Source organism: Onthophagus taurus, chromosome 6 (genome assembly GCF_036711975.1).
Source record: "Onthophagus taurus isolate NC chromosome 6, IU_Otau_3.0, whole genome shotgun sequence".
Classification (NCBI taxonomy): domain Eukaryota; kingdom Metazoa; phylum Arthropoda; class Insecta; order Coleoptera; family Scarabaeidae; genus Onthophagus; species Onthophagus taurus.
In genome coordinates, this window is record NC_091971.1 from 16,746,023 (window position 1) to 16,771,281 (window position 25,259).

A 25,259-nucleotide genomic window follows, 5' to 3' on the forward strand; every position below is an offset into this window, starting at 1 on the left:
CGAATAAACGAATGAATAAATGTATTATACATAAAAGAGTCTTATTTTACTTTTGCATCATCCTGTACACAAAATATTTTTTATGTCAAGCGTCAAAATCTGCAGTACCGGCCTGTCATCAACTGTCAAACGTCTGGGGCTTTTGTATTCAATGATATCGTTAATTCGGCGTTAAAATTAATCTTTCCAGTACGATTTTTACCCAGTCCTTTTTAACTAAGCTCTTAGAACGTAGTTGAACTAATTTATAAAGATGCTGATTAAGGTTAAGGTAAGCGGATTTGAGGTTATGTTAAGACGTTTTTTTCTAATTTGATTTTCTTTATGAAGACTTTAACGGGTAAGGAAATTGAAATCGATATTGAACCCACTGATAAAGTGGAAAGAATCAAAGAAAGAGTGGAAGAAAAGGAAGGAATACCCCCACAACAACAGCGTTTGATTTTTTCTGGAAAACAAATGTAAGATATTTACAAAGTTATTTTTATCGTTTAATTGAGTTGGTTGAAATGATTTTTTTTTTGTAGGAATGATGAAAAAACAGCCCAAGACTACAAGGTCCAGGGTGGCTCAGTGTTACATTTAGTTCTAGCTCTTCGCGGAGGACTGTAAGCAATGAATTACAATCACAAACCACTTTGTTAATCCTCTAAAAACAGTACTACTATTTAATATATTATATTTTGTAAGCTACTATTTTATTTTTTGAGGAAGTTTCGGCCTTGTTTTCTTATTTGTTATTGCAAATATAAAAATGCTAAAAATGAAGTTTCGGTTCAAGTGACATCAATAAATAAGTTTTTTAATATTTTTTGTTTTAATATACATTTTATAAAATTTATAATTTATATTTTTAATATAATAAACGTTTTTAAAAATAAAATTAATTTTGTTGTAGGCAACTTCTTTTACTTTTTTGAAATTTGAGATTTTTAATTAGAACTAAATTATAAATTTGTTGTAAAATTACCTGGAAATGATTTGCAGAGTTATTATTCGGCTTTTAAACACTTGTTAATCAATTAAATTATTTTTATTCATTGTGAAGTCAGTTATGCCTAGGGTTCTGATATCTCAGCCTGGGTCATCCTTTGGGTCTAACTAAAAAGTTGGTGTTGATATTGTTGATCACCAGTATATTAATTCGCTTTATTAATTCAATTGATTACTCTTTTATTACATTATTTCTCTTAATTACAAATTTTTAATTTATATTTTTGTCGGTATAGGCAACCAAAGTAACACCTCTTTAACACTAATTCATGGTAGACATAACCTCACATTTTTAATACTGTCAATTTATAAAGTAAATAACATTGTTTATTGATTTATTAAATATTATTATTAAGGTCGAAGATGAGTTACGAAGCTATAATTGATCATTTGAAAGTATTAAATTCCCAAAACTTATCAGGTATGAAATTTTAATTTAATAATTAGATATTTCTAAATAACAATATAACCTCACTTTTTATTAAAACTGCAAAATCTTTAAAATTATTAATTTTTAGAATATCCTGGAGATTTAAATGAACTTCTTACTAAAAATATCGAGTCTACAATCACCCAAGTACAACTAAATGATACGATTTTCATTTTACCTGATTTAAAACCTTATGAAATTAATGATAATTTTATAATCTGGAAATACATCTGCTTTAATTCTTATTTATTTAAAGAATTAGGAGAAACATTAAAAGATGTTGATACAAATTTATTAAGTGTCCACCAAAATAAGCTTTTGCAAAAATCTTTTGATAATTACATAAACTTAGGAATTTGTGCAAATTTATTACCAAATATGTCAGCATATCGTAAAATATCAATACCTAGAAATGAAAATTTAATCATAAATCAATACAAAATGTTAGCAGCAACAACATCATTTCTAATTTACCTCTTAAAGTATCCAAAATTACGCTTAATTATCTTATCAAGCTTTTCAAAGCCTCTTCTTAATGCTTTATACCAAATAATTTACTGCCCATTAAAAAAACCTTCCACTGAATCAACATGTAATTTTGTTATGTCAGAAGAAATTTATAACTGGTTGCTTGAGGATAAAGAAAAGTTTAAAAAATCGTTTGATTACCTTGTACATTTATTGAATAAAAAAATTTATGTCCACAACACAATGATGTTAATTACACCAAAATCGCCGAAATGGTTAAAAAGTTCTGTTTCTCAAACGTTAGATAATATTCTTGTTGCTCCTCAAGGTGTTGAATCGACTCTTTGGGCAATGTTAGAGTATAAAGTGGATTCTTTTGAGACGAATGATAGAACAAAAAATTGGGAAACTCTTGAGATTTTAACAAAATTAATTTTAAATTTTTATAATAAACCAGAATTTGATGGTTTATGTAATCAACTGATTAATTTGTTAAATAAACGAGATAATAATAAGAAAATTACAACATTTGAAGATTTATATTGTTTGTGTGTTAAACAATTGTATTTAATTGATAAAGAAGTTTGCAAAAAAAAATTATTATGCAACATTTTTGATCAATTAAACCATTTATGTTATGAAAATACAAAAAAATTTGTTGATAATGAGGATATAACTGGTGATATTGAACATAATTTTCGATTAATTTATAATTGCTTTATTGGAAAAAGTCTACAAACAACCGATTTACCAATTATTTTAATAAAAAAATATTTGAATGTATTTTTTAATTTTTATATAATATCATTAGATTCGCCTCATGGTTTATTAAAAAATCAATTAGAAGATATCCTTTTAAAATATATGAAAAATTCAGATTCAGAGATTTTCGATAATTTCCTCTTTGATTTACAACCAAACGAAATCGCTTTAATGAGGCGAGATATTTTTATTGAAATCCGAGGAAAATCGGTGTTTGTTAAAGTACCTCAAAGTAAAATTAAAATTAATATAGGAAGAAAAGGAGATGTTCTTATAAAGTTATGTAGAAAAAACGAGGATTTATATATTTCTTTATTTTTATATTACATGAGAACATTAAAAGATACAGAAAAATATTTTAAATTAACAACGAATTTAGATTTATTAAAATTAGAAGATGAGGTAACTTTAGATGAAGTAACCGAAAGAAAATTGATGGTTTTTCAAAATTTATCAGCTTTAGCTGAAGATGTATTAATTCAAGAACATATAAACGAAAATCCAAAAACAATAATCGATTTTTTAAAAGATTCATTAACAAACATCTTAACATCCAATATTCATAAATCGCTGGATTTTGATTCGGATGATTTTCAAAATGTTTTTACGACAGTGATGATTCTTCAAGCACTGGTAATGAATTCCACTAAAGAAAATTTAAAATATTACAAAACCCTCTCTGAAATTGTTCACACCTTATTTTGTGAAACTCTAAATATAGAATTAAAACAACTTTTAAAAACGATCGATAACATTTTATGTAACGATGATTTTAAACAAAAATCAAAAAAAGTTGTAAAATCTGAAGTTGATAAAGCTCTCGATGACATAACTGATCCATTATTACCTGTGAGAGGTCACGGATTATTGGTTTTGTCGAAGTTGATTGAAAAACGGGATAAAGAAATAATGGAAAGAAAAAATTATGTTTTAAATGTTTTCCAACAAAACTTAAAGGATGAAGATTCGTTTATTTATTTAACATCAATCGGCGGGTTAGCCGCGATGGCCGATGTATTTCCTGATATTATTATTAAAATTTTAACTGAAGAATATTCAGATTTTTCAAAGAAAGAGAATGAAATTCGTATGAAACTTGGTGAAATTTTAGTTAGGGTGACTAAAAATTTAGGTGAAATGGCACCTAAATATAAAAGCGTTTTGCTTAATACATTTTTGGTTGGCACAAAAGATGAAGACCACCTTATTAGAGCTTCAAGTTTATCAAATTTGGGTGAAATTTGTAAAGTTCTTGGTTATAAACTTGGAAGTATTGTAACCGAGGTAAATTGCAATAACGCTAGTTTACAAATAAAAAAAATGTACATTTGATGTCACTATGTTTTTGCTGCACTTTGACCCACTAATTAGAATATACTATTAGAATTTGTTATGTGGCTGGGGTTTTGAAACACAAATTAAATTTTTTTTAAGGTTATTTTCAGTAGAGCTTTTGTGGAATAATTTTTCGGTAAAGGACTCGAACATGCAAAGGGCATAAGGGAACTAATATAACTGATCAATCTCGTACTTATTATGAGGTGAGATTGATCTCTGAATTTTTAATGCAAATAGGACAAGCGTTTGATGTACAGTATGATTAATCTCACCTATTCTTCTCTTTTTCAAGCAGTTTAGGAATTACAGAATTATGTAATAAATTATGTAGTAGACAGAATTATGTAGTATGATGAAGTGAAATTAAACATTACATTTATCTAATCTAAAACTAGACCTAAAAACTTTCGGGATAAGCAGTGCGTTTTTTGAAAACATTGTTTAACGTTTTGGATGCCAACCTTCTTCAGAAATAAGTTCAAAATGACGAAATCGATTAAAGTTTGACAATAAATACGCGAAAAGATAATTAATAGCTATTATAATTAATGTCTTATTGTCAATTAAGTTATTTTTGTCAAATCACGTTGGAGAAGGTTTCGTTGAGTTAACTAGCATCTTCCATGTGTGGCTGAGTTCCCAGCCGTTTTCTCTATTTATGTTATTCCCATGTCGATCTCCATCGCCATTTTTTGGAAATAATGTCCGGTTCTTGCTAGTACTTTGGTTTTACCGAACTCTATGGTGTGTTCTCCTTTGTGACAATGCTCTGCAGATTGTTGGACATCCCTCTCATGTTCCTTGATGCGGCATTCAATGTTATGTTCAATTTGGCCAACGTAGTACTTCCTGAAACTGCACGATAGCCTGGGGATCTTTAATAGGGTTAGTTTGTCTTTAGCATTTGGAAGAGCGTTCTGTATTTTGCTTACCGTTCCGTATTATTCCGTTCCTTTTCAGGCATCTCGCAATTCGCTCCGACACACTTGAAGCATAAGCAAAGTAAATAAATCCGGCTGGTGTGCTACTTACCGAGTCTTTCCTCTGCGTGGTTTGGTGGCATATCCCTCATCGTTTAGCCGTTCTTCTGCAGTACATCTTGTAGGAATCTCTTCTTTCTTTAAGTTTTCTTTGTCACATATCCTCTTTGCGTGCTAGAATAATGCTTTAATCACGGACCTCTTCCGTTCTGACTGTTTATGGGATGAAGCCTGCAGGTTTCCCAGTTCCATGCCCCCATCTGTCTTTCTAGTGACCAGAACATCCAGGAAAGGTAACTGTTTTACAGCTTCCGTCTAAATGATGAATTTAATTATGAAGTGTTGTGAAGTTAGGTGATCTAGGAGTCGCTCTTTTCCATGATACCAGATCACGAACGTGTAATCCGCGTAACGGAACCATAGCTTCGGTTTCCACGTACTCTTAACGCTTTCTCTTCAAACATTTACATGTAAAAATTGGCGATCGCTGGTGACAGAGCTCCCTTCCAGTTAAAATATGTCGATGATAGGCAGTACTCTACTAGTCCTGGTAATACTCCAATAAGCCTTCCGGAATAAGTATCTAGTGAAGACCTTCCACGGCATTCTTGACTCATACACTGGTGAATAGAGACTCCACGTCGAAACTTACCAGGATATCCTGGAGGTCTAACCTTATACTCCTGATTGATTCTATAAAATGTGTAAAATCTCTGACATATGATTCTGTTTTACCGTTTTTAGTGTAATTAACACCAGCCGTGAAAGCCTTCGTATATAAGATTTGGTAAAATTGCATATATGTCAGTCAGGCTTGCTACAAATTCGTTGTCTTGAAGTTCAGATATTTTTTGGTTGAAACTGTAGACCTTAGCCCCTGTAGCTCAATTTCTTTTTTTCCTTTGTCATTTTCTTCTTCCACATTTTGGACAGTAGCTTCACACCGATATAGTTTTTTTCTTGATCGTGATTTTCATATTTTTTTGGTTGAAAGTACTCTGCTTTCGCATCATAATTATCGGATTCTAACGTTTCCATCGGAGCTGTCATTGGTCATTGCCTCATTTATCTCTGAATCATTAGAATCTTCATCGTTTTGTGCTACAACGCTCTTTCTGCTCCCACGTGTAATTTTTATCGTTTAATATTTCTCCATGTTGGTGCCGCAATATTTATTTATTTATCGTATGAGTATGCATAAAACGTAAATGTAGAGTATAATCCATATAGATGAAAGAAAATATAAAATACGTCTACAAACTATAACACACGTATGTTTAATATAAAATGGACGATGGCCACTCGCGGCAGATTGAAAAAGTCATCTAATCCGCCAAGGCATGCCGATATTTCGCAGTTTAGAACCATATGTTCAATGGTCTGGTTCTTCCTAACTCAATCATACATGGGGTCTGGGGATTTATACCATTTATGGAGTGAAGCTTTGCATAAGCCGTGCCTTTTTTAAATCCTTTTAACGGTTTTCCAGATGTGGCAGGGCAAGACAAATCCAACTGGTTTGCAAGATATGTTCAGGTTTTGGCTCAATTCGTAGGTGATGGCCTGGTTCCATGTCAGTCTCCAGCTCCGGTCTATATTAAAGTTCTCATAGCGTAGCTGTCTTTAATGCAGGTGTCTAAATTTGGGCCTGGTGGACTATACCATTTTTTTTTATATTCTTGGACCAAAGCGTACTGTGTTCCTCAGCTTAGGCGGTAGTTTTTATACAACTAGTGATTGCTGGTATGGTGGAGTTTACTTGGGCATCTAAGTTGTCGGTGTGTCGGCTATTCAGTCAGATGGGTGGGCAGTACTCGCAGCACTGCAGAGAAGTCCTAGGGGCGAGCACCGCAAGATTGTAGTTGTTGATCCCCACGTGATGCCACATAATTTCTGAACGATATTGTTTCTTGCCACAGGGTGCCACCAAACCGAATGTCTAGTTGGCGTGTGGCCTCTTTGTTATTGACGTGAAAGCATATACACTCCGTTTTGTTTGGATTAGGTGTCAATCTCCATTTTGTATAATGCTCGCCCACCACAATCAAATCGCAATTCTCTCCATCTCCTCCACGGTATTACGGTTCATAGCCAAATCATCTACGTATGCGAATTTTACGCTAGTTGTACCTGGCATGTGTGCAGTGTAGAGATTGAAAAAAGTTGGTGCAAGGACAGTTCTGCAGTTAATAACTGAGAAAAATCGTCTGTTGTTGATGGGTTTCCTTCCAGTTGCTTAAAACCGATTTCCATGCTGTTGAATGGACGGAAAAGGTTAGTGGACAAATAAAGGCTATTTTTTTATATCTTTGTAAAACAATGTCTGTGAAATGTGATGAGAGATTGTCTTTTATCAACACCTCGCGGAGAGATAAATGTTTAGCGTGTAGCGAAAAAGGACTCTGCATCCAATATGTGAATGTTTGAGCATCCATCCATCCAAGATTTGTTCTGTTTAACGGGAACTAATACTACAACATCTATCATTACTACACTTGGATTAGTTGGAATTCATTCAGGCGATTTTTCCAAGTTATCGGAGTACACTGAATGTTTTTTGTTCAGCATCAAAAGCAGTGCAAACGTACCAAAAGCAGAAATGTTCGTAGGGAAATTAGATTTTCTCATGAAATTAAAACGTTTATTAATCAACATCACTGCTCCCAAACATTTAGGTATTTCGTTATTTTCAATTTCTTCTGTAATTTCGTCCAACACCGTATCTTGACGACTTTTTTGAAAATTACTCATATTTTCGGTAATATCTTTCAGTTTACTTCCAGTTAGACACTTTCTTTTTGCCATAATTTATAGTTATTAGAAAAACATAAAAGAGATAGTGATAGTAATCACGTGCTTTTCGATAGACGTTAGATGCATTAATGATTTGTTTATCACTCATAACGTATTCAACACAATAAATGTAGTCTTATTTGTTACTTTCTATATTTTACTACTAATATTTATTATGCTGTCTGCGTATGTGTATAAAATTTTGTCTATTGAAATAATTGATACTAACATCACGGAAAATGAAGAATTTTTCGTCGCTTTATAAAGTTGGTTATGAATAGAAGAAATGAGAGGTGGAAGGAAATAATTGTGTTGTTATTGCAACATAATTAGTTCTAATAAGCTCTTGCAACATATTTTTTTATCTGATTTTAACATTTTCTGTTAGCAGTTTGTTTTTCATTGCATGCTCAAATTTCCAAGCAGTTTGATGTGATGCATAAAGCATTTCATATTAACCTACTTCTCTCAAAATCTCCGTTCAATTTTGTATTTCTGTGTATTGCTCGACTTAAAGCACTTTATAACATAACTTCATTGTTATGACAGTTGTCACAGAGTTCTGAGTTTAACGTGAAACAAATTGCGCGAAATTCAAAATGAATATATAACGTAGTATGTTTCAAAGTTATGTTATCTTAATTGATAATACATCATTACTCAACATAGCCAATAGCTTATATTCTGACATAGGAAATTCATATATTAAAAAAGTTACATCTCAAATTAATAAGCTTTTCGAACTTAAGACGCCAAATTACAAATAAAATAAAGTGACAACGAATCTACATTTCGATTATAAACTACATAACGTAATTAAATATTATTTTGAATTAAATTGGTTATTTTTAGGTACTAGTATGTGTTCATTCCATTATAACAACTGATAAAGCTGTGGAAGCTCGTCGAGCTGCCGTAACAGTGATAAGACAATTATTAGCTGGATTGGAAGTTGAGATGGTTGTATTTTTAAAAGATCACATCCTCGAAATTTATAAAACTTTAAAAAATATCTATAATAACGATAAAGATGATATAATGAGGTTGCAAGCTCAATTGGCTTTGGAAGAATTAAACGAAAATATGAAAGATTTTGTTTTCCCAAAACCAACGTTAAATATAGAGAAAAAATTAGTAGTGTTGAATTGATGAGGGGCAAAACAAATAAAATACTTAATAATTAATTTAGTTTATTATTTCAAATTTTTTTCACACTTAGTAATAACCTAAACAATAAATACTACACGTCCTTACAAGATACATCAATTGCGTACTATACAAAAGTATTTAAGTATCACTCATTTAAAAAAACACATTGTATATTATTTTTTTGATACGCAATAGTGTTTACTTAGCCTTAATTGTGGAACTTGTCACCAGAGAAAAAATTGTTATACATGTTTCCCCCCTAATTGAAGTGAAGTTACGTGTGTCGAGGCCCATCTGTAGTTTCTCTTGTCCTATCACAGTTAAGAGAACGCTTCCACGAGAAGCAGGAATTAACTTACTTACTACCGCATTCGGAACTGTCAGCTTCGATCGTTGTACTCGTGCTACTAACCGATACTGTAGAATGCACCGATATATTATCCAGTTCTTCTTGTTCTTTCTTTAGTGTCCATTTGAAAGAAGCCGCGACTAATCCCGCTACCGCAGCAACCATAAGTAAAGTAATTATTGTTATGGGAAGCGCATTGTTTGTGGTATCTTCTTGGAATATTTCTTCATGCGTACCATCAACTAGACAATAAGATATAAATAACATTTATTATTACCAAGATAATAATAGTTGGATGTAGAAATTTTACAACTAGTAGTTTTTGGGCTTAGTGTGTGACGTCAATTGTAACGACTTGAAACTAGGCGGCGAAGTGACATAATTCTAAGCGACAACGGCTTCCGCAATTATCCCCGCGTTAAAAGAACATCAGGGAACGTGCTAGCTCTCACTCATATTTCATAAATAACGGCTAAGTGCATAGTAGAAGCGGGAAACGTTTGTGGTAACTGGTTTAGCGTGTCAGTTAGTTAGGTGTAATGGTCGTAAATGACCAAAACGGTTTCACAGTTTAAGTCCTAAATAACTATACAATGCCAAGCAAGTGTTTATTATGGTTTCGTTTTGTTGAAAGAGTTCGTTTAAAAATAATTCTAAGTAGACACGCAAAACATTGTAAATAATTATAGTACAGTAAAACCTCGATATAACGGATTAATACGGTGTTAGTGTCTGTTATATAAAAAATTATTAATTTACAGTTTAAACTGTTTGAATAGATAATTTTAACGCACACAAATTCGAAATATAACATTCTTTATTAGTTAGTTCTAGTTTTAAATTGTTCAATAAAAAATGTACAATAATCTAACGCTGAATAACAACTAATACTAAAACTAACACTAGAACTAGAAACATTCGGGTTTAGCCGTAACTCTCTTAAAACTGCTAAACCCGAATGTTTCTAATTCTAGGTCTACTGTTTGTTCTACTTTTGAACTCACTGAGTCACTGAAACTAGAACTAACACTAGACCTACAACTAGAAACACGGCCGTTTTCGAAGACATCGGCCGCCCCGGAGTCATCGCGGATACCAAGACATAGAAACCAACCTCTTTTCAGTGTTCCACCTTTTTGTCTATTCCCATTTTTGTCTTTTTAGCCTCTATTCAGTCTTTGCAATCTTCTTTTCGTATTCATCATTTTTTTTGCATTTATAGACTTTTTTGGTCTTCCTCCTTTCTGGCTAGTTTCTTTTTTCTCATTTCACGTTCTGTTCAGTGTCTTTCTTCCATTCCAAGTATGTTTCCAGTATTATTCCTTTTTTAATTTCCAGTCTCTCTTTGTCATATTTCGTGACACTCGCGGGCGGCCGACGTCTTCGAACCGGCCGTGTTCAATTTTTGTAGCAGTTTCAAGCGAGAGGAACACATGGCAGAGGAATTAGTTGTTATACATAACAAACACGGCCGTTTTCGAAGACATCGGCCGCCCCGTGGTCATCGCAAACACCAAGACGTTGAAACCAACTTCTTTTCAGTGTTACACCTTTCTGTCCATCTCGTTTTTCTCTCTCCAACCTCAAAATCAGTCTTTTTCTACTTAGTTTCTCTTTTTAGGTTCTGTTCAGGATCTTTGTTCTATGACAAGTCTGTTTCTAGTATTACTCCTTTCCGCCCAACCTTCTTGTTTCATTTCCAATCTTCCTTTGAGATATTTCGTGACACTCGCGGGCGTGTGACGTCTTCGAAGCGGCCGTGTTCAATTTGTGTAGCAGTTTCAAGTGAAATGAACACATGGCAAATGAACTAGTTCTTACTTACTAACACTTCTTACTACTTCTTACTAACACGGCCGTTTTCGAAGACATCGGCCGCAACGCGTTCCTCACAAACACCAAGACGTTGAAACCAACCTCTTTTCAGTGTTACACCTTTCTGTCCATCTCGTTTTTCTCTCTCCAACCTCAATTCAGTCTTTTTCTACTTAGTTTCTCTTTTTAGGTTCTGTTCAGTATCTTTGTTCTATGACAAGTGTGTTTTCAGTATTACTCCTTTCCGCCCAACCTCCTTGTTTCATTTCCAGTCTTTTTTTGAGATATTTCGTGACACTCGTGGGAGTCCGACGTTTTCGAAGCGGCCGTGTTCAATTTGTGTAGCAGTTTGAAGCGAGATGAACATATGGTAAAGAAACTAGTTCTTACTTACTAACACTTCTTACTACTTCTTACTAACACGGCAGTTTTCGAAGACATCGCAAATACCAAGACATTGAAACCAACATTTTTTTCACTGTTACACCTTTCTGTCCATTCTCGTTTTTCTCTCTCCAACCTCAATTCAGTCTTTTTTTTGTATGGCTATCATTTTCTTGCATTTATAGACTATAACTGCTATTATAGACTTTTTGTAGTCTTCCGTGACTTCTTCAGTGTCTTTCTTCTATTACTAGTCTGTTTCCAGTATTACACCTTTTTGCCTTGTCTCTCTTCGAGAAATTTAACACTCGGTCTAGTGTTTGTTCTAGTTTTAGTTCAATGAAAATATACAACAATCTAACGCTGAATAACAACTAAAACAAGAACTAACACTAACATTAGAACTAAGGCTAAACCTAGAACGAGAAACATTCAGGTTTAGCCGTCTTAAGAGACGCACTGCTAAACTCGAATGTTTCTAGTTCTAGGTCTAGTGTTAGTTCTACTTTTAGTTCAACAATCTAGCGCTAAAACTAGAACTACCGTCCTTGATTTATACATTATATAGAAAACTCGGGGAATATATAAACATGGAATAGAGCAACTTGGAGAATAACCCGAGTTGGATTCTTGTTCGTTATATCTGAAATCCGTTTTATCGAGGTTTTACTGTATTTGATAACTATTTGAAAAGGAAATGCTATAATTACTTAAATAAATTAATAAATATCATCATTCAATTAATATTAATGAAAAAAGGATTAATAAGTAATAGTATCAAGTTAAGATTTATACCATTTTATACATTAATTGGCTCGTTACAGCCGAATAAGAACAACCACAGAACCCTCATTAATTAAAACCCAGTCAGTTTTTATTTCAAACCAAATGATTTCAACATGTTATTAGTCATGCCTTATTAAGACATAAAACAACATACCCAAAGCTTCTGGTTTCGCTAAATACCCATTCCTCATCTTTCTTGCGCGCCTAGAATACTGAGTGTTTTCCTCTTGACTTATTGAAGCATGTCCTTGGCCCATCGGTTTGTGGGCAGGAAGACTTAATCCGGCCCTAACCGTTAACGTTTCCGGCTGATACGAGCATAAAACGAGAAATCTTCTTGTACTATGCGTTAGAATCGGCAGGTTTTCTTGTACTATAACGAATGTGGCAACGGTAGTGTCGTTTACTTGGCTTCCGCATTCCGCATGGTTAATTCTGAGGGTGTATGTGTCTTTTGGATTGTTAGGTTCTCCATCTAAAATACATCTTTCTCCGTCTGTCGCTTCAACCGCTATTCTTCCAGCAAAATATGGACCGGTTGACACTTCGATTTCGCTCGCTTGTGGTAAACATTGTGTGGCGCGTGCTGAGACTTAAAAATAAATAAATTAAATAAAACAATACGAATTGAGAATTGTTGCGGTCTGTTTCATTCAAAAATGGAAAGCTAAGCTATTGTTGTAGCCGTGTTTCAATTAAGGTGTTAATTGAGTTTCGATTGGCTTTCCGGAGAGATAGCCTTTCACCGAATTCAAATTAAACGGAACGAATTTATTCAATTAGATGTGGATAGTGAAAGGTGGGGTTATCTTAAAGAATGTTTTTAATAACATTTTTTTTTGCAAGAAATTCAGGTTAAAGAATTTGCGACTCTACATGGTTATTCTTATACAATATACAGTTATGTATATTACCCTGAAGGCAAACGCACGAGTGAGCTAAAAGCCAGGTTAATGGTAAACTTTTTTTGTGTCCTCGGTTTTATTTAAGCGATTATCCTAGCACCGAGGCCGTGAAAATCCTTGTTTCAAGGTCCACCAAGTGTGTAATGCTTGCATGATCAAGATTCATTTATGCTTAGGGTATACTTACATCCTTTAGTTGGTATAACTATTAAATTTTGATTAACGTCGTCTCCACCTTCGGATCGATCTTCTCTGCCTTCTTTTTTCGTTGGTCTTACTTCGAAAGTATACGTTGTCGCCATTCTTAATCCGTCAATATCTGTTTCGTACAAAACGATTTTTTCATCTTTCAATACTCTTCCTTCATCTTCACCTATATTCTTTAAACGACATCTCTGTGCTCCCCACGCTTGTAATTCACAATAACGTACTTGAAATCCTTCCGCTGGTGGTTGTTCAAGGTCCCAACGTAAACGTACTTTACGATAATCCGGTTCTCCCATGAGGTTCTTCACTTCTGCGGAGCAATAAAGAGGATATTCAAACTCGGATACTAAAGGTGAACGGTCAAGAGTGCTTGAACCGTTCTAGTTCGATGGACAACGAATGCCGACCGCCCAATAAGGATAATTATAGGTAGTCTGGACATGGAGGGCACTGGGTCGGCTTAATTATGCTATTACATTGGTAAAGCTTTGCCCATCGGCGCACCCGCGTTTAATGGGCGTGTAACAAGAACGTTAGGAAGGAAGTCATTTACGGAGCTAAAAGCGTTTTGTAATTGATGGGGAGCCCATATACAACGAAATGGACCACCAAGAACTGTTAATCTCTCTCTTGTGCTTTCTAAGCGTAGGTCGGCGCAATTACAACCGGATCGAGTAGATAATTTGCGAAACCGAGCTTTCTCAACTTATCTTTCTATTACGGAAGTCGTAGACGCGATAAGATAAAAGAAAACGACTTCTTATGCAAGAAACGTAAAGAATATTACCAAGAGGAAGAGGTCGAAGACACCGCACGATTTTCCTACTAAATTTATAGTTACTTCGTTGACCAAGAGTGCGTTTTAATGTGTACATTAAAACGTAATATTTATTCACTTCCTTTGAAAACAACTCAATTCATGGAATGGACAGGCTTTTTGAATCGAGAAAGGTCTATAATTAGATGTTGTTTAATTTTAACGTATTCAAAACATCTTGGTGCGGTCGTGTTTTTGTAAATATTTAAAAATTAACCTAGTTAAAGCTTATAAATCAATCGCGATGTGCAGTACTATTTTATATATTGATGTGTTGGCTGCTTTTTCATAACAAATCGTAAACAAGGTAGTTTCAATTGTAATCGTTCAATTTATGTTAGTTGCGTCGAAAATAGATTGATGTAACATTACTGAATAACAAAAAAGAATAAAACAAATTTAATTTCTCATTAAATTAGTACGATTGCGTTACAAAGAAAATAATTTATCCCATTAATGTGCGAGCGCAATAAGGTCCGTGTTCAACAACCGATTAATTTATCAAATCTGTTATGGAAACGCTAATAAATCATGTTAATAAGCGTATATTTCTGTTAATCGAGGTGTTAATGATTTTTTTAATAAAAAATAACTTGTCTTAAAATAACTCACTTTGTAGGTACTTCAAAGACAATGATCTCATAAAACGGCAAATATCGCAGTTTTTAGTTTTACGAGGTTATTGCCAGAGGAACTACTATTTTAAGTGCTTTGGCAATCTTGAAACATACTTAATATAGATGTTTATATAAATCATTCTGGCAATACACCAATGTTAATTAAAAATGTAGTTATTAGATTTTAGACAGCTTATAAATAATAACATATTTGTTTAATTAAATAATTATTTCCGAAATTTTTACTTGCCTGTTGATGTGTTTGCGGCAAATGTGCTAAACCACAAGAGCGAAAAGATTGTCGTCATCAGGATCATAGTGGCGGAGGTATTTACACCAACGCGCACCCGAAGAGTCTTCGCGTGTTTCAACACCGTCCGGAGTTCTTCAACAATACTACTTCCAACGACGACTGCGCGAGCACTGATTAACAGTACGAAGTTTGCGAGCCCGATGGCTTACCGTATTGGTAGAAGGGGTCGATGATCTGCATCAGCTGTCGTCATTTTCTTGGTCCATCCAAAAACAGGGACCATTTTGGTAAAACCACAGAAGAGTTTTTTTTAGTTATAACCTTTTCTATGCATAATAACAGCCAATTTCTATGTCCGGATTCATATTCTCAACAAATAACAAATGGATTTAATGTATTTGAAAGTTAAATATGGTTTGGAGAAAGTTTATTCTTTATCATAAAGAAATCGTGTATAGAATTTTTACAATTTCCTTTCTGTACACTTTAATTAAATGCTTGTAGTGTTTTTAACTGGTCTAACATGGAATAAGTACAAATAAAAGTGAGCTGGTGTAAATGCTATTAGTGATAAAATATTAACAGTTGTGATAAATCCATTAACTGAAAGTGAGACTTATTACCGATATCTTTGAATACTTAAGTGTTCATCGGCCAATAAAAATTAAATAATCCTTTAAAGATAAATAACATCCATTATATGGTGTACATCATTCATGGGTCACCACATTTCAGGTTTTAAATATGTAACAATTGGTTGATTTATTTATTTCTTACTTAAACTTTGATCGAACATAAACCAGCAGATAAATTTTCTAACAAATGTAGGTTTTAAACATTTACCGGGAGAGAAAATTCTTCACACAATGGATTACAAAGAAACGTATACAACGGTCTTTATAGAAATTATTATGGAGACCTACGTAATTATGTTAATCGTGCCATTAGGCGGAGAAAAGCTGCATATTTTAAAGACGAACATAATTTCAGTTCTTCGCAGAGTAACATAATAAAAAATTATTATGACTCGAAATGTTACTGATTTTATTTCTCTAACACAGGCTTTGAAAGATTTTGATATATATCCAACAATAAGAAGAAATCGAGGATTTCGAAGCACAACATCGACTAATTGTAAGCCTGAGAACCTAAGAAAATAGAAGGTTCTTTCACTTGAAGTGAAAAATTACTATGGTTATACTTTATAAAGTCGGAATCCATATCCAGATAATATAGGGGCAATGTGGATAGAATAATTATAGAAAACGAAGAACGAGAGTTCTAGATGAGTCAGAATTACCAACGGAATCTGAGAGATCAATTTTGCGATTTCAGCAAACAACAGCAATGCCACCATGATTGCGGTTAGAAAGGAATATGCCCACGCACAGAATTATTGGATGAAAGAGTTAAGTTGAAGGAAAACAAAACCAGAAACGCCTATTCATGCAGGTACCGGTACTACCAAGAAGCTATTATATAATATGTAATTACATATAATAATTATATAAATTATTGTTTAGCTCGTTGAATTATGTCTTCAAACGAGAATGTAATAATAATACTTTGTGGCCGGAATGTTTATGATTTTATTCTAAAAACCATTTCGCCATTTTGGAAAATGTTTAAACTTATATTTCCAACCACATAACATGAAAGATCATGAAAGCCTTCAATAACCTATTAAATTTAAAGATTTGAATTTCGTATTCAAATTGGATTAGGACAATGTGAATATGGTAACCATAAAGAAGGCAAAACGATAGTTTTCGAAGACTATGGATATAATAAATGAATCTAATACAGAAGACGAAATTCATTAATAAACATTACGATTTTTGCAAAAAAACAGTAATGTGTACTATGGTTATGAACAGAAGGAAATCTTAGCATAAGATGAATGTACTGTCCACTGAATATACATAAAAGAATCAAGAATGACTATGCATTGAGTAATCAGGAGTTGAGAAAGTAGACGAAGAGTACGATCAGAACCACCTGTTCGTGCAAGCACCAGAACCATTAAAAATCTATGTTACTTTTTATTTTTTCTTTCTATAATCTTAACTTTTTTGTTTCACTTTCTACAAGCACAACAATTGACTATACGACTCTATAAATTCGGTTATAAACTCCGTCTTGGTTCCGATTATAAGCTAACTGTACTGTATCTGTAAAATGACATATAAATTAATTTTCAATAGCGGTCTAAACTTGCTGCGACAATAAAGCTCTTAAATGGTTTGAATCTTATGTTTTTCATTTATCTACATAAACCCTTACAATTTAGCATAATCGGATTCTTTCGATTGAGCAGTTCCAAAAAAGATTTGCTCAGTTTTGTTCAGGTTTAGTTTGAGCTAGATAACCACATGTGCGTTTGTGTGACTACTTCTTTTGATCCCTTATCTAGTTTCAGCTTATTGCCTCTGATTATCGATACAGTTGGGAATTCAACAAGGTTCCAATGTTGACTCATGGGGCACCCTTCTCAAAAATCTTTGACATCACTGGAAGAATAGATAGAGGTCAACAGTTTTTGTAGTCTTATTGTCTATTGTGTTGAGTACCATGAGTTTTTTTTTACCCCAAAACACATTTTTGGGGTACTTGTTGAGTATGATAGCAAGTTCACCGCCACTATTATGCTTCCTACCGATAGCACGAGGCAACTTCTATCGACAATAGTGACTTAGCAAGTGCTGCAAATTACGGTTTTACATCTGTGGTTCGTAACTCTCACGAACTAGTGCAACTACGTGATGAGCAAAACTGCTGGATATACTATCTAACCCTTTACCTGTTAAGACACAAAACCTAAGACACAAAATATTCGTTGAAGTATGGCTGACACCTACCAACATAAAGGAATAAGACTGCTGTGAGAGAAGAACTGTGGACTGCTAAGACTTTTAGGCTACTGCTATATTGGATAACATTGATTGCAAACGTAGTAGTGGGTGTAGTAAGTTCAGTTCGAACTACTGAACTTAACATAAATTTTTATTATTTGATTTTTTTTTATTAAGAAGTGAGAATAAGGAATTTGGGAAGTCACATGAAGAGCTAAGAGAATATGACAAAAATTTTTTTGACTGAGGGTTAGCTAATGTAGCGTCAGCTTCCACTACCTCATTTACAGTTTGATGTAACTGATTTTGGTCACTGTCATTAAGGGCTGGCGAACAACTGTTTCAAATCTTATTCGATACATAATCTGCAGATAACAATGTCTAGAATATTACCAGTTGTTTTTCGTGTAATGAACGGGTCTTTAATGAAGAGCATCTTGGAGAACATCTTTTATTTTGTGTTTTTGCAAAATTTCTTTTCAAAAAGTATCACGAAGTCAAATCAAAGTTATACCAAATGAAAGATATAGTATAAAAATGTAGTATAAATTTAGTTATGGGCTTCAACATAGCAACATCTTCAAATATATACAAGTAATTACAAGAATTAAGCTCATTTTGCATATTAGACACGAATAATTTACAGTTAATTTCTAGTGATAAGGTCGCAACAACAACTGGAGTATTGAAAAAACATTTGGCATATGAAAGTTTGCATAACAAAGTCAAATGCACATCATCATGCGTTTGTGTGACTACTTCTTTTGATCCCTTATCTAGTTTCAGCTTATTGCCTCTGATTATCGATACAGTTGGGAATTCAACAAGGTTCCAATGTTGACTCATGGGGCACCCTTCTCAAAAATCTTTGACATCACTGGAAGAATAGATAGAGGTCAACAGTTTTTGTAGTCTTATTGTCTAATGTGTTAAGTACCATGAGTTTTTTACCCAAAAACACATTTTTGGGGTACTTGTTGAGTATGATAGCAAGTTCACCGTCACTATTATACTTCCTACCGATAGCACTAGGCAACTTCTATCGACAATAGTGAATTAGCAAGTGCTGCAAATTACGGTTTTACATCTGTGGTTCGTTACTCTCACGAACTAGTGCAACTACGTGATGAGCAGAACTGCTGGATATACTATCTAACCCTCTATCTGTTGGCAAGTACAATAAATTAAAGAAAAAATTAATACGTCGGCGTCGGTTTAGTGCAATGCATAACGATGATGACGTTCTTTGATATCATCAATCCAGCCATTTAAATCATCATTGATTAATAATGATTTTCTTTATTTGGGTGAACAGACCAAGCGCTAAGGTCATTAACAGGATAGAACACTGTGAGATGGACACAAAGGCCGCAATGGTCGCAAAAGAAGACAGAAATGGAGAGATCATATTGAAGTTATGGAAGTAGTGTTGCTGAACACTGCTTAAGACTACCATATGAACTCCCAAGAATAACCAAATCTCCCGGAAGACCTCCTATATAATGATATGAAAGTTGGTGCTCAACTTCCCAGTATAGGCTATGAATAATTAAAAAACAAGACAGATGTGTTAATATAAGATATTCCGTTTTGATCTATAAGTAAACTTTTTTGTATTGAAGACACGTATTTCGCCTTATTTTCATACATTTCGTTTATTAGCAGTTATGGATTTCTCCTTGGTTGACAGATACACTTAATAGCTTACAAAAATGTCGAACTTATTCGATATCTATAAAGCAGGAAAATATTTCGTGCAAACTTTTTGCCAATTTCACCAGTATGATCCTCGAATCTCTAATCGTGATAAATTTACTATCCTGGCAGAGTATAACTCGTCGGTATAGCCTTATTCAAGATGAAATAATGACACCATAGTGGTTTATTCAAACTCAACTCATTGCGAATATAACATTCATTCAAACTAAGAATGAATCTAAGAAAATCTGAAGAATTTTCAAAACTCAGCTGGACATATTCTCTTTCCCTCCACGTCATGATTGTTTAGCAGCTTATATACAGAGTGTAATAAATGTTAATGGATCTTATATTCGTACAATAGTGGAGAAAATACCTTCTTTACTGCAACGAATTTCGTGATTGACGGAAAAGCTTTTACGTGAGGATTGAATAAATAGACATTCCTTCTTCTTGGCGTTTCAACGAGTTTCATATCCTGTCCATGGTTAACTCAAAACCATCTAAATGCAATAAAACAATTATTTTTTGTTGTAAGTTTAAAGCATTAAGTACAGAAAGTACTCTGGTCACGATGGCATTGACATGCATACATATGTTGATGTAGAACCTTTGATGCTTTATGTAATTTTGGATCAGTACATCTTTGTCAATTTTTATGGGGTGTAGAGAAAATAGATCTTTCTGCAATAAAATTTATTAAAACAACATGTCGCAGTACAATATACCTCCTCAGCTGGTAGCAATGATACTCTCAGGGAGATTTTCTATAAAGTAAGCACACCATCAGATCTATCAAGAACATTTGAAAGCCACGAACGTCTACGACAGGAAGATGGGCTATCTATGTCATGTTTGCTTTTTAATATTTCCCTGGAAAAGGTAGTACGAGATGCAGGACTCTGAACATGACATAGATACATATAGTAGGGAGAACAGGAAACGATGTGAAGGGTGGCTTTACAAAGTTGCGAGACTGAGAAAATTGACTAAAGATAAAATTTACAAAGGCCAAGTATATGGTGGCATAGACTATGGATGACAAGATAGAGACGTTAGCTGTTTCGTATACTTGGAATTCCCAATGAATAATAAAAATTATGTCAGCGAGGAAAGGCTAAAGGTTCACAACGAGCAGTCATACATTTTGATCTTCTAGATAAATATTTGAAGAAATCACCGATAATTTAAACAAAACTACCATTTCGTATGCGAAATGTTTTTTCAATACTCCAGTTGTTGTTGCGACCTTATCACTAGAAACTAATTGTAAATCATTCGTGTCTAATATGCAAAATCAGCTCAATTCTTGTAATTACTTGTATATGTTTGAAGATGTTGCTATGTTGAAGCCCATAACTAAATTTATACTACATTTTTATACTATATCGTTCATTTGATATAACTTTGATTTGACTTCATGATACTTTTTGAAAAGAAATTTTGCAAAAACACAAAATAAAAGATGTTCTCCAAGATGCTGTTCATTAAAGACCAGTTACACGAAAAACAAGCGGTAATATTCTAGACATTGTTATCTGAGGATTATGTATCGAATAAGATTCGAAACAGTTGTTCGCCAGCCCTTAATGACTGAATGAGTGACCAAAATCAGTTACATTAAAGTGTAAATGAGGTAGTGGAAGCTGAAGCTATATTCGCTAACCCTCTGTCAAAAAAATTTTTGTCATATTCTTTTAGCTCTTCATGTGACCTCCCAAATTCCTTATTCTCACTTCTTAATAAAAAAAATCGAATAATAAAAATTTATGTTAAGTTCAGTAGTTCGAACTGAACTTACTACACCCACTACTACGTTTGCAATCAATGTTATCCAATGTAGCCGTAGCCTAAAAGTCTTAGCAGTCCACAGTTCTTCTCTCACAGCAGTCTTATTCCTTTATGTTGGTAGGTGTCAGCCATACTTTAATGAATATTTTGTGTCTTAGGTGGCCTGTGGCGACGCATTCGCACAGTATATGTTCATGTCTCAGACTCGTCGTTACAAAGTGGACAGGTTTGATCCTTAGCTTGTCTAATGTGAAAGAGATGGTGATGATTAGGGCACATGGCCGGTCAGTAAGCCTGAGAGCTTTCTTATTACTAGTCAACCCTGAGTTATGGCTCAATATTATATAAATGTTTGTCTACTCAAATGGCAATTTGGTCTGTAAGTTGCTAGATTGATACAATCACCTTGTCATATACAGGGTGTTCATTTCAAAACTTTCCACCTCAATTTCTGTATATCCGGAAGTTTAAAAAGAAAATCGCTGAAATAGGTAAAGAATAAAACCAAGGGGGACAACTTTTTATGCAAAAATTGACTCACTCACTTCAACCCCCCGCCGCCAGAAACCAACCCCTTAAAAATCTTAAATGGAAAGGGGTGTCAAGTGATACCTCATTTTAAAGGTCTTTTAAGGTACTACATGTTAGTATTTATTTTCTTTTAAATTGATCGATTCGTTTTCGAAATTTTTGCGAAAATCTTTGTTTTGTATTTTCCGCTTTAATTAATATTAAAAACTTTAATCACCTTTTTAAAAGCAAGAATAAGTAATCTTTTATTATTAATTTATAAAGTTAAATTACCATGTTCGTTTTTACAACGACCATTAAACCTTTATTATTTCGGAGCAATCCGAAATCTTTGATATTTAGGTTATTTTGACAATGATATACCTACGTTGGCTAGCTTGCCTGGCGTCTGTCAGAGATATTTAGAAAAAACGATTTCTGTTTCATTTTTCTTTTCTTTTAGGTTTATTTGGTTATTACTTAAACAACTTTTAACTGCTTGAAACGTTCTATTATGTACAAAAACTTTTTGCAGAGAAAATCAACTTAATAATTGTTCAAAGTGTTGTCCGTTATTAGCTAAACAATGGTACAACCGTTGTTCAAAACTATGGCGCACATTTTCAAAAACTTCCCTTTGATTTCCACGCCAAGCTGCAGTAATTCTCTGACGAAGTTCTTCTAAATTTTGAGGTTGAGGGGTAAATACAACAGACTTTAAATGACCCCATAAAAAAAGTCTAATGGCGTCAAATCTGGTGATCTGGCTGGCCATTCTATGGGACCTCTTCGTCCTATCCATCTGTTTGGAAACATGTTATCTAACCACTGTCGTACTGAGAGAACATAGTGAGGAGGAGCTCCGTCTTGTTGAAAATGTAATTCATTCTCATCAAGTAAGGCATTTTCTTCTCTATCCAACTGATTCTCGAGAGCTTCCGTAATTAGTGGATTGATAGTATTTTCTAACATATCCAAGTACACTTCGCCGTTTAAATTTCCATCGATAAACACTGGACCAATCACTTGGTCTCCCAAAATGCCGGCCCATACATTAACTTTTTCAGGATATTGTGTATGCCCTTCTACAGTCGGATGAGGGTTTTCATTACTCCAATATCTGCAGTTATGTTTATTTACAAATCCATTTAAAGAAAAAGTGCATTCATCACTAAAGCAGATATTTTTCACAAAAACGTTGTTATTATTAATAATAGTGGTCACTTCTTCACAAAACTGTATTCTCCTGTCAAAATCGTCTTCAGTTATGGAATTTGTGAAGTTTTACAACTTTATGAACAGAACCCAAGGATATACCAGTTGCACGAGATACCTGACGCAATGAAGTATTGGGGTTGATACCGAAATGACCCAACACTTTCAGTTGAGCGGTTTCATTCAAAACTTTTGACTCATTATGTTTTATGTTGGCAACGGACCCAGTCTGAGTGAATTTCTTCATGATCTGGATGCCTTTCATTAAAAACTGCGGCAGTTCGTCGAGCACATTCATTTTGGGATCCATACATTAATACAATTTCAATCCTTTCCTGCAAACTGTAAACCATTATTGCTGTTTTATTTAAATAACTTTGTTAAGTGGATAACACAAAGTTGTTTAAGTAATAACCAAATCAACTTATGTTTAGAATTGCACTTTTATTTTATTCTTTTCTCGCACTGTGAGCCTGCCTATAACTCGTTTATAGAAAGAGAAAAATTTCGTCTCTTTTTTTCCTTTTTTTGGCCATTCAAGTCAAGAGTAATTTTCATACAGGTTTAATGTAAAATACTTTCAATAAAATTTAGTTTAATTCATAATTATACGTGTTTAGTTTTCTTAAATATTTCCGATTGCTCCGAAATAATAAAGGTTTAATGGTCGTTGTAAAAATGAACATGGTAATTTCATTTTATAAATTAATAATAAAAGATTACTTATTCTTGCTTTTAAGAAGGTGATTAAAGTTTTTAATATTAATTAAAGCGGGAAATTTCGAAAACGAATCGATCAATTTAAAAAAAATAAATACTAACATGTAGTACCTTAAAAGACCTTTAAAATGAGGTATCACTTGACACCCCTTTCCATTTAAGATTTTTAAGGGGTTGGTTTCTGGCGGCGGGGGGTTGAAGTGAGTGAGTCAATTTTTGCATAAAAAGTTGTCCCCCTTGATTTTATTCTTTACCTATTTTAGCGATTTTCTTTTTAAACTTCCGGATTTACAGAAATTGAGGTGGAAAGTTTTGAAATGAACATCCTGTATAAAATACATGTTTGCAAAATTTAAATCCTCAAGAAAGTATATATGGGGTAGGTAAGGTGCATTAAACGAAACAACCTTGATATGATTGCCACATCAAAAGTTTCCTATATTAATAAAAATTTTATGTTTAACTAAAAATCACGAAAAAAGCAGATAAAACTGTAATTGAGTACAACTGGCTTTCATTCAAATTCCAAATATTATTACGCAACAATTTTAATGGCTTTGATCTCGTTTTGGCAGTATCGGTAGATCTCGTAACCTACATTCCAAAATTACCAAAACAGAATTTTGCGTGAAAAATGAATATATCCGGGTTTGCACATGAACACGTCAATTAATATGTAAGTGGTACGTAGCAATTAATTACGTTTTTTGTTTTGTATAAAGGTATTAAGAATGTAATGGTGTGTGACGGAACATCGTTTCAATTTCCCATAATATAACCCATTTTAGAACGTCTTTCCTGTTTAATTAGAGTAATTGGCGCGTTTTCATTAACTTAACCGTCCTTGTAGGTGATGAAAAAATTGTTTATCTCGAAACGGATCGCGAATGAATTGAGGTGTAAAGTGGTACCAGTAAAAATTAACGTTCCCAAGGTGGAAATAAACGAAAGAAAAACTAGATAAGTGTGGATCGGATCGAGCATAATAACATAAATTTGGCGTCATAAACATTGGACGGGCAGGTAACGATCGAAGTTGGCCAATTCCTGATGGCTCGTCGTTAAACTACTTAGCGTTCTTGGATGGGAAACTGGTTTTGTCGCTAATGGCTCGATGGATGGACGCGACGCCAGAGAATTTTTCTAAAGAACCAGACGTTCCAAGTATAATACACTGACCGAGAAATTTGTAAGAGCTAGAACACGACTTAGAACGATATTTTCAGGTTAATTTCAAAGACGTGATGACCACTTTTGGATTTATGAAAATTTTCTTTGCCAAATTCGAAATTTTGTTTTCTAACCTAGTTATTGAGGTCATATAGAACGGTTCGATACCGAAGAATAACGAGAGTCGTGCCGATTTAGTCACAGTTATATTACATTTTGCCACAATAATCCGTCCAAGTATACGGTCGTTTCTCAGC

At 33.7% G+C, this 25,259-nt stretch overlaps 3 protein-coding genes across 3 annotated transcripts; 2 read left to right on the forward strand and 1 right to left on the reverse strand.

Annotated features, from left to right (window-relative positions):
• Window positions 1–103: 103 nt before the first annotated feature.
• Window positions 104–808, forward strand: LOC111414050 (Nedd8 ubiquitin like modifier). The gene is made up of 3 exons (XM_023045212.2): window positions 104–271; window positions 331–461; window positions 528–808. The coding sequence occupies exons 1-3, from the start codon at window positions 254–256 to the stop codon at window positions 610–612; spliced, it is 234 nt and encodes a 77-aa protein (XP_022900980.1). The 5' UTR covers window positions 104–253; the 3' UTR covers window positions 613–808.
• Window positions 809–1,267: 459 nt separating this feature from the next.
• Window positions 1,268–8,948, forward strand: LOC111414039 (transport and golgi organization 6). Its single transcript, XM_023045197.2, has 3 exons — window positions 1,268–1,414; window positions 1,512–3,937; window positions 8,617–8,948. The coding sequence occupies exons 1-3, from the start codon at window positions 1,357–1,359 to the stop codon at window positions 8,911–8,913; spliced, it is 2,781 nt and encodes a 926-aa protein (XP_022900965.2). The 5' UTR covers window positions 1,268–1,356; the 3' UTR covers window positions 8,914–8,948.
• Window positions 8,938–15,215, reverse strand: LOC111414040 (uncharacterized). Its single transcript, XM_023045198.2, has 4 exons — window positions 15,044–15,215; window positions 13,340–13,669; window positions 12,402–12,839; window positions 8,938–9,504 (listed from the first exon to the last, which is right to left on the reverse strand). Exons 1-4 carry the CDS (start codon window positions 15,108–15,110, stop codon window positions 9,269–9,271), a joined length of 1,071 nt encoding a protein of 356 aa, XP_022900966.1. The 5' UTR covers window positions 15,111–15,215; the 3' UTR covers window positions 8,938–9,268.
• Between the last annotated feature and the right edge of the window lie 10,044 nt (window positions 15,216–25,259).

Bases quoted from the DNA above. Each gene is read 5' to 3' on its own strand.
- LOC111414040 (XM_023045198.2), bottom strand. From the start codon at position 15,110: ATGATCCTGATGACGACAATCTTTTCGCTCTTGTGGTTTAGCACATTT. The intron at 12,840-13,339 runs GTAAGTATACCC...TTTATTTTTAAG, and splicing joins AGTTATACCAACTAAAGGAT to TCTCAGCACGCGCCACACAA. The intron at 9,505-12,401 runs GTATGTTGTTTT...CTTATTGTCTAG, and splicing joins AGCGAAACCAGAAGCTTTGG to TTGATGGTACGCATGAAGAA.
- LOC111414039 (XM_023045197.2), top strand. From the start codon at position 1,357: ATGAGTTACGAAGCTATAATTGATCATTTGAAAGTATTAAATTCCCAA. The intron at 1,415-1,511 runs GTATGAAATTTT...ATTAATTTTTAG, and splicing joins AAATTCCCAAAACTTATCAG to AATATCCTGGAGATTTAAAT. The intron at 3,938-8,616 runs GTAAATTGCAAT...GGTTATTTTTAG, and splicing joins TTGGAAGTATTGTAACCGAG to GTACTAGTATGTGTTCATTC.
- LOC111414050 (XM_023045212.2), top strand. The intron at 462-527 runs GTAAGATATTTA...TTTTTTTTGTAG, and splicing joins ATTTTTTCTGGAAAACAAAT to GAATGATGAAAAAACAGCCC.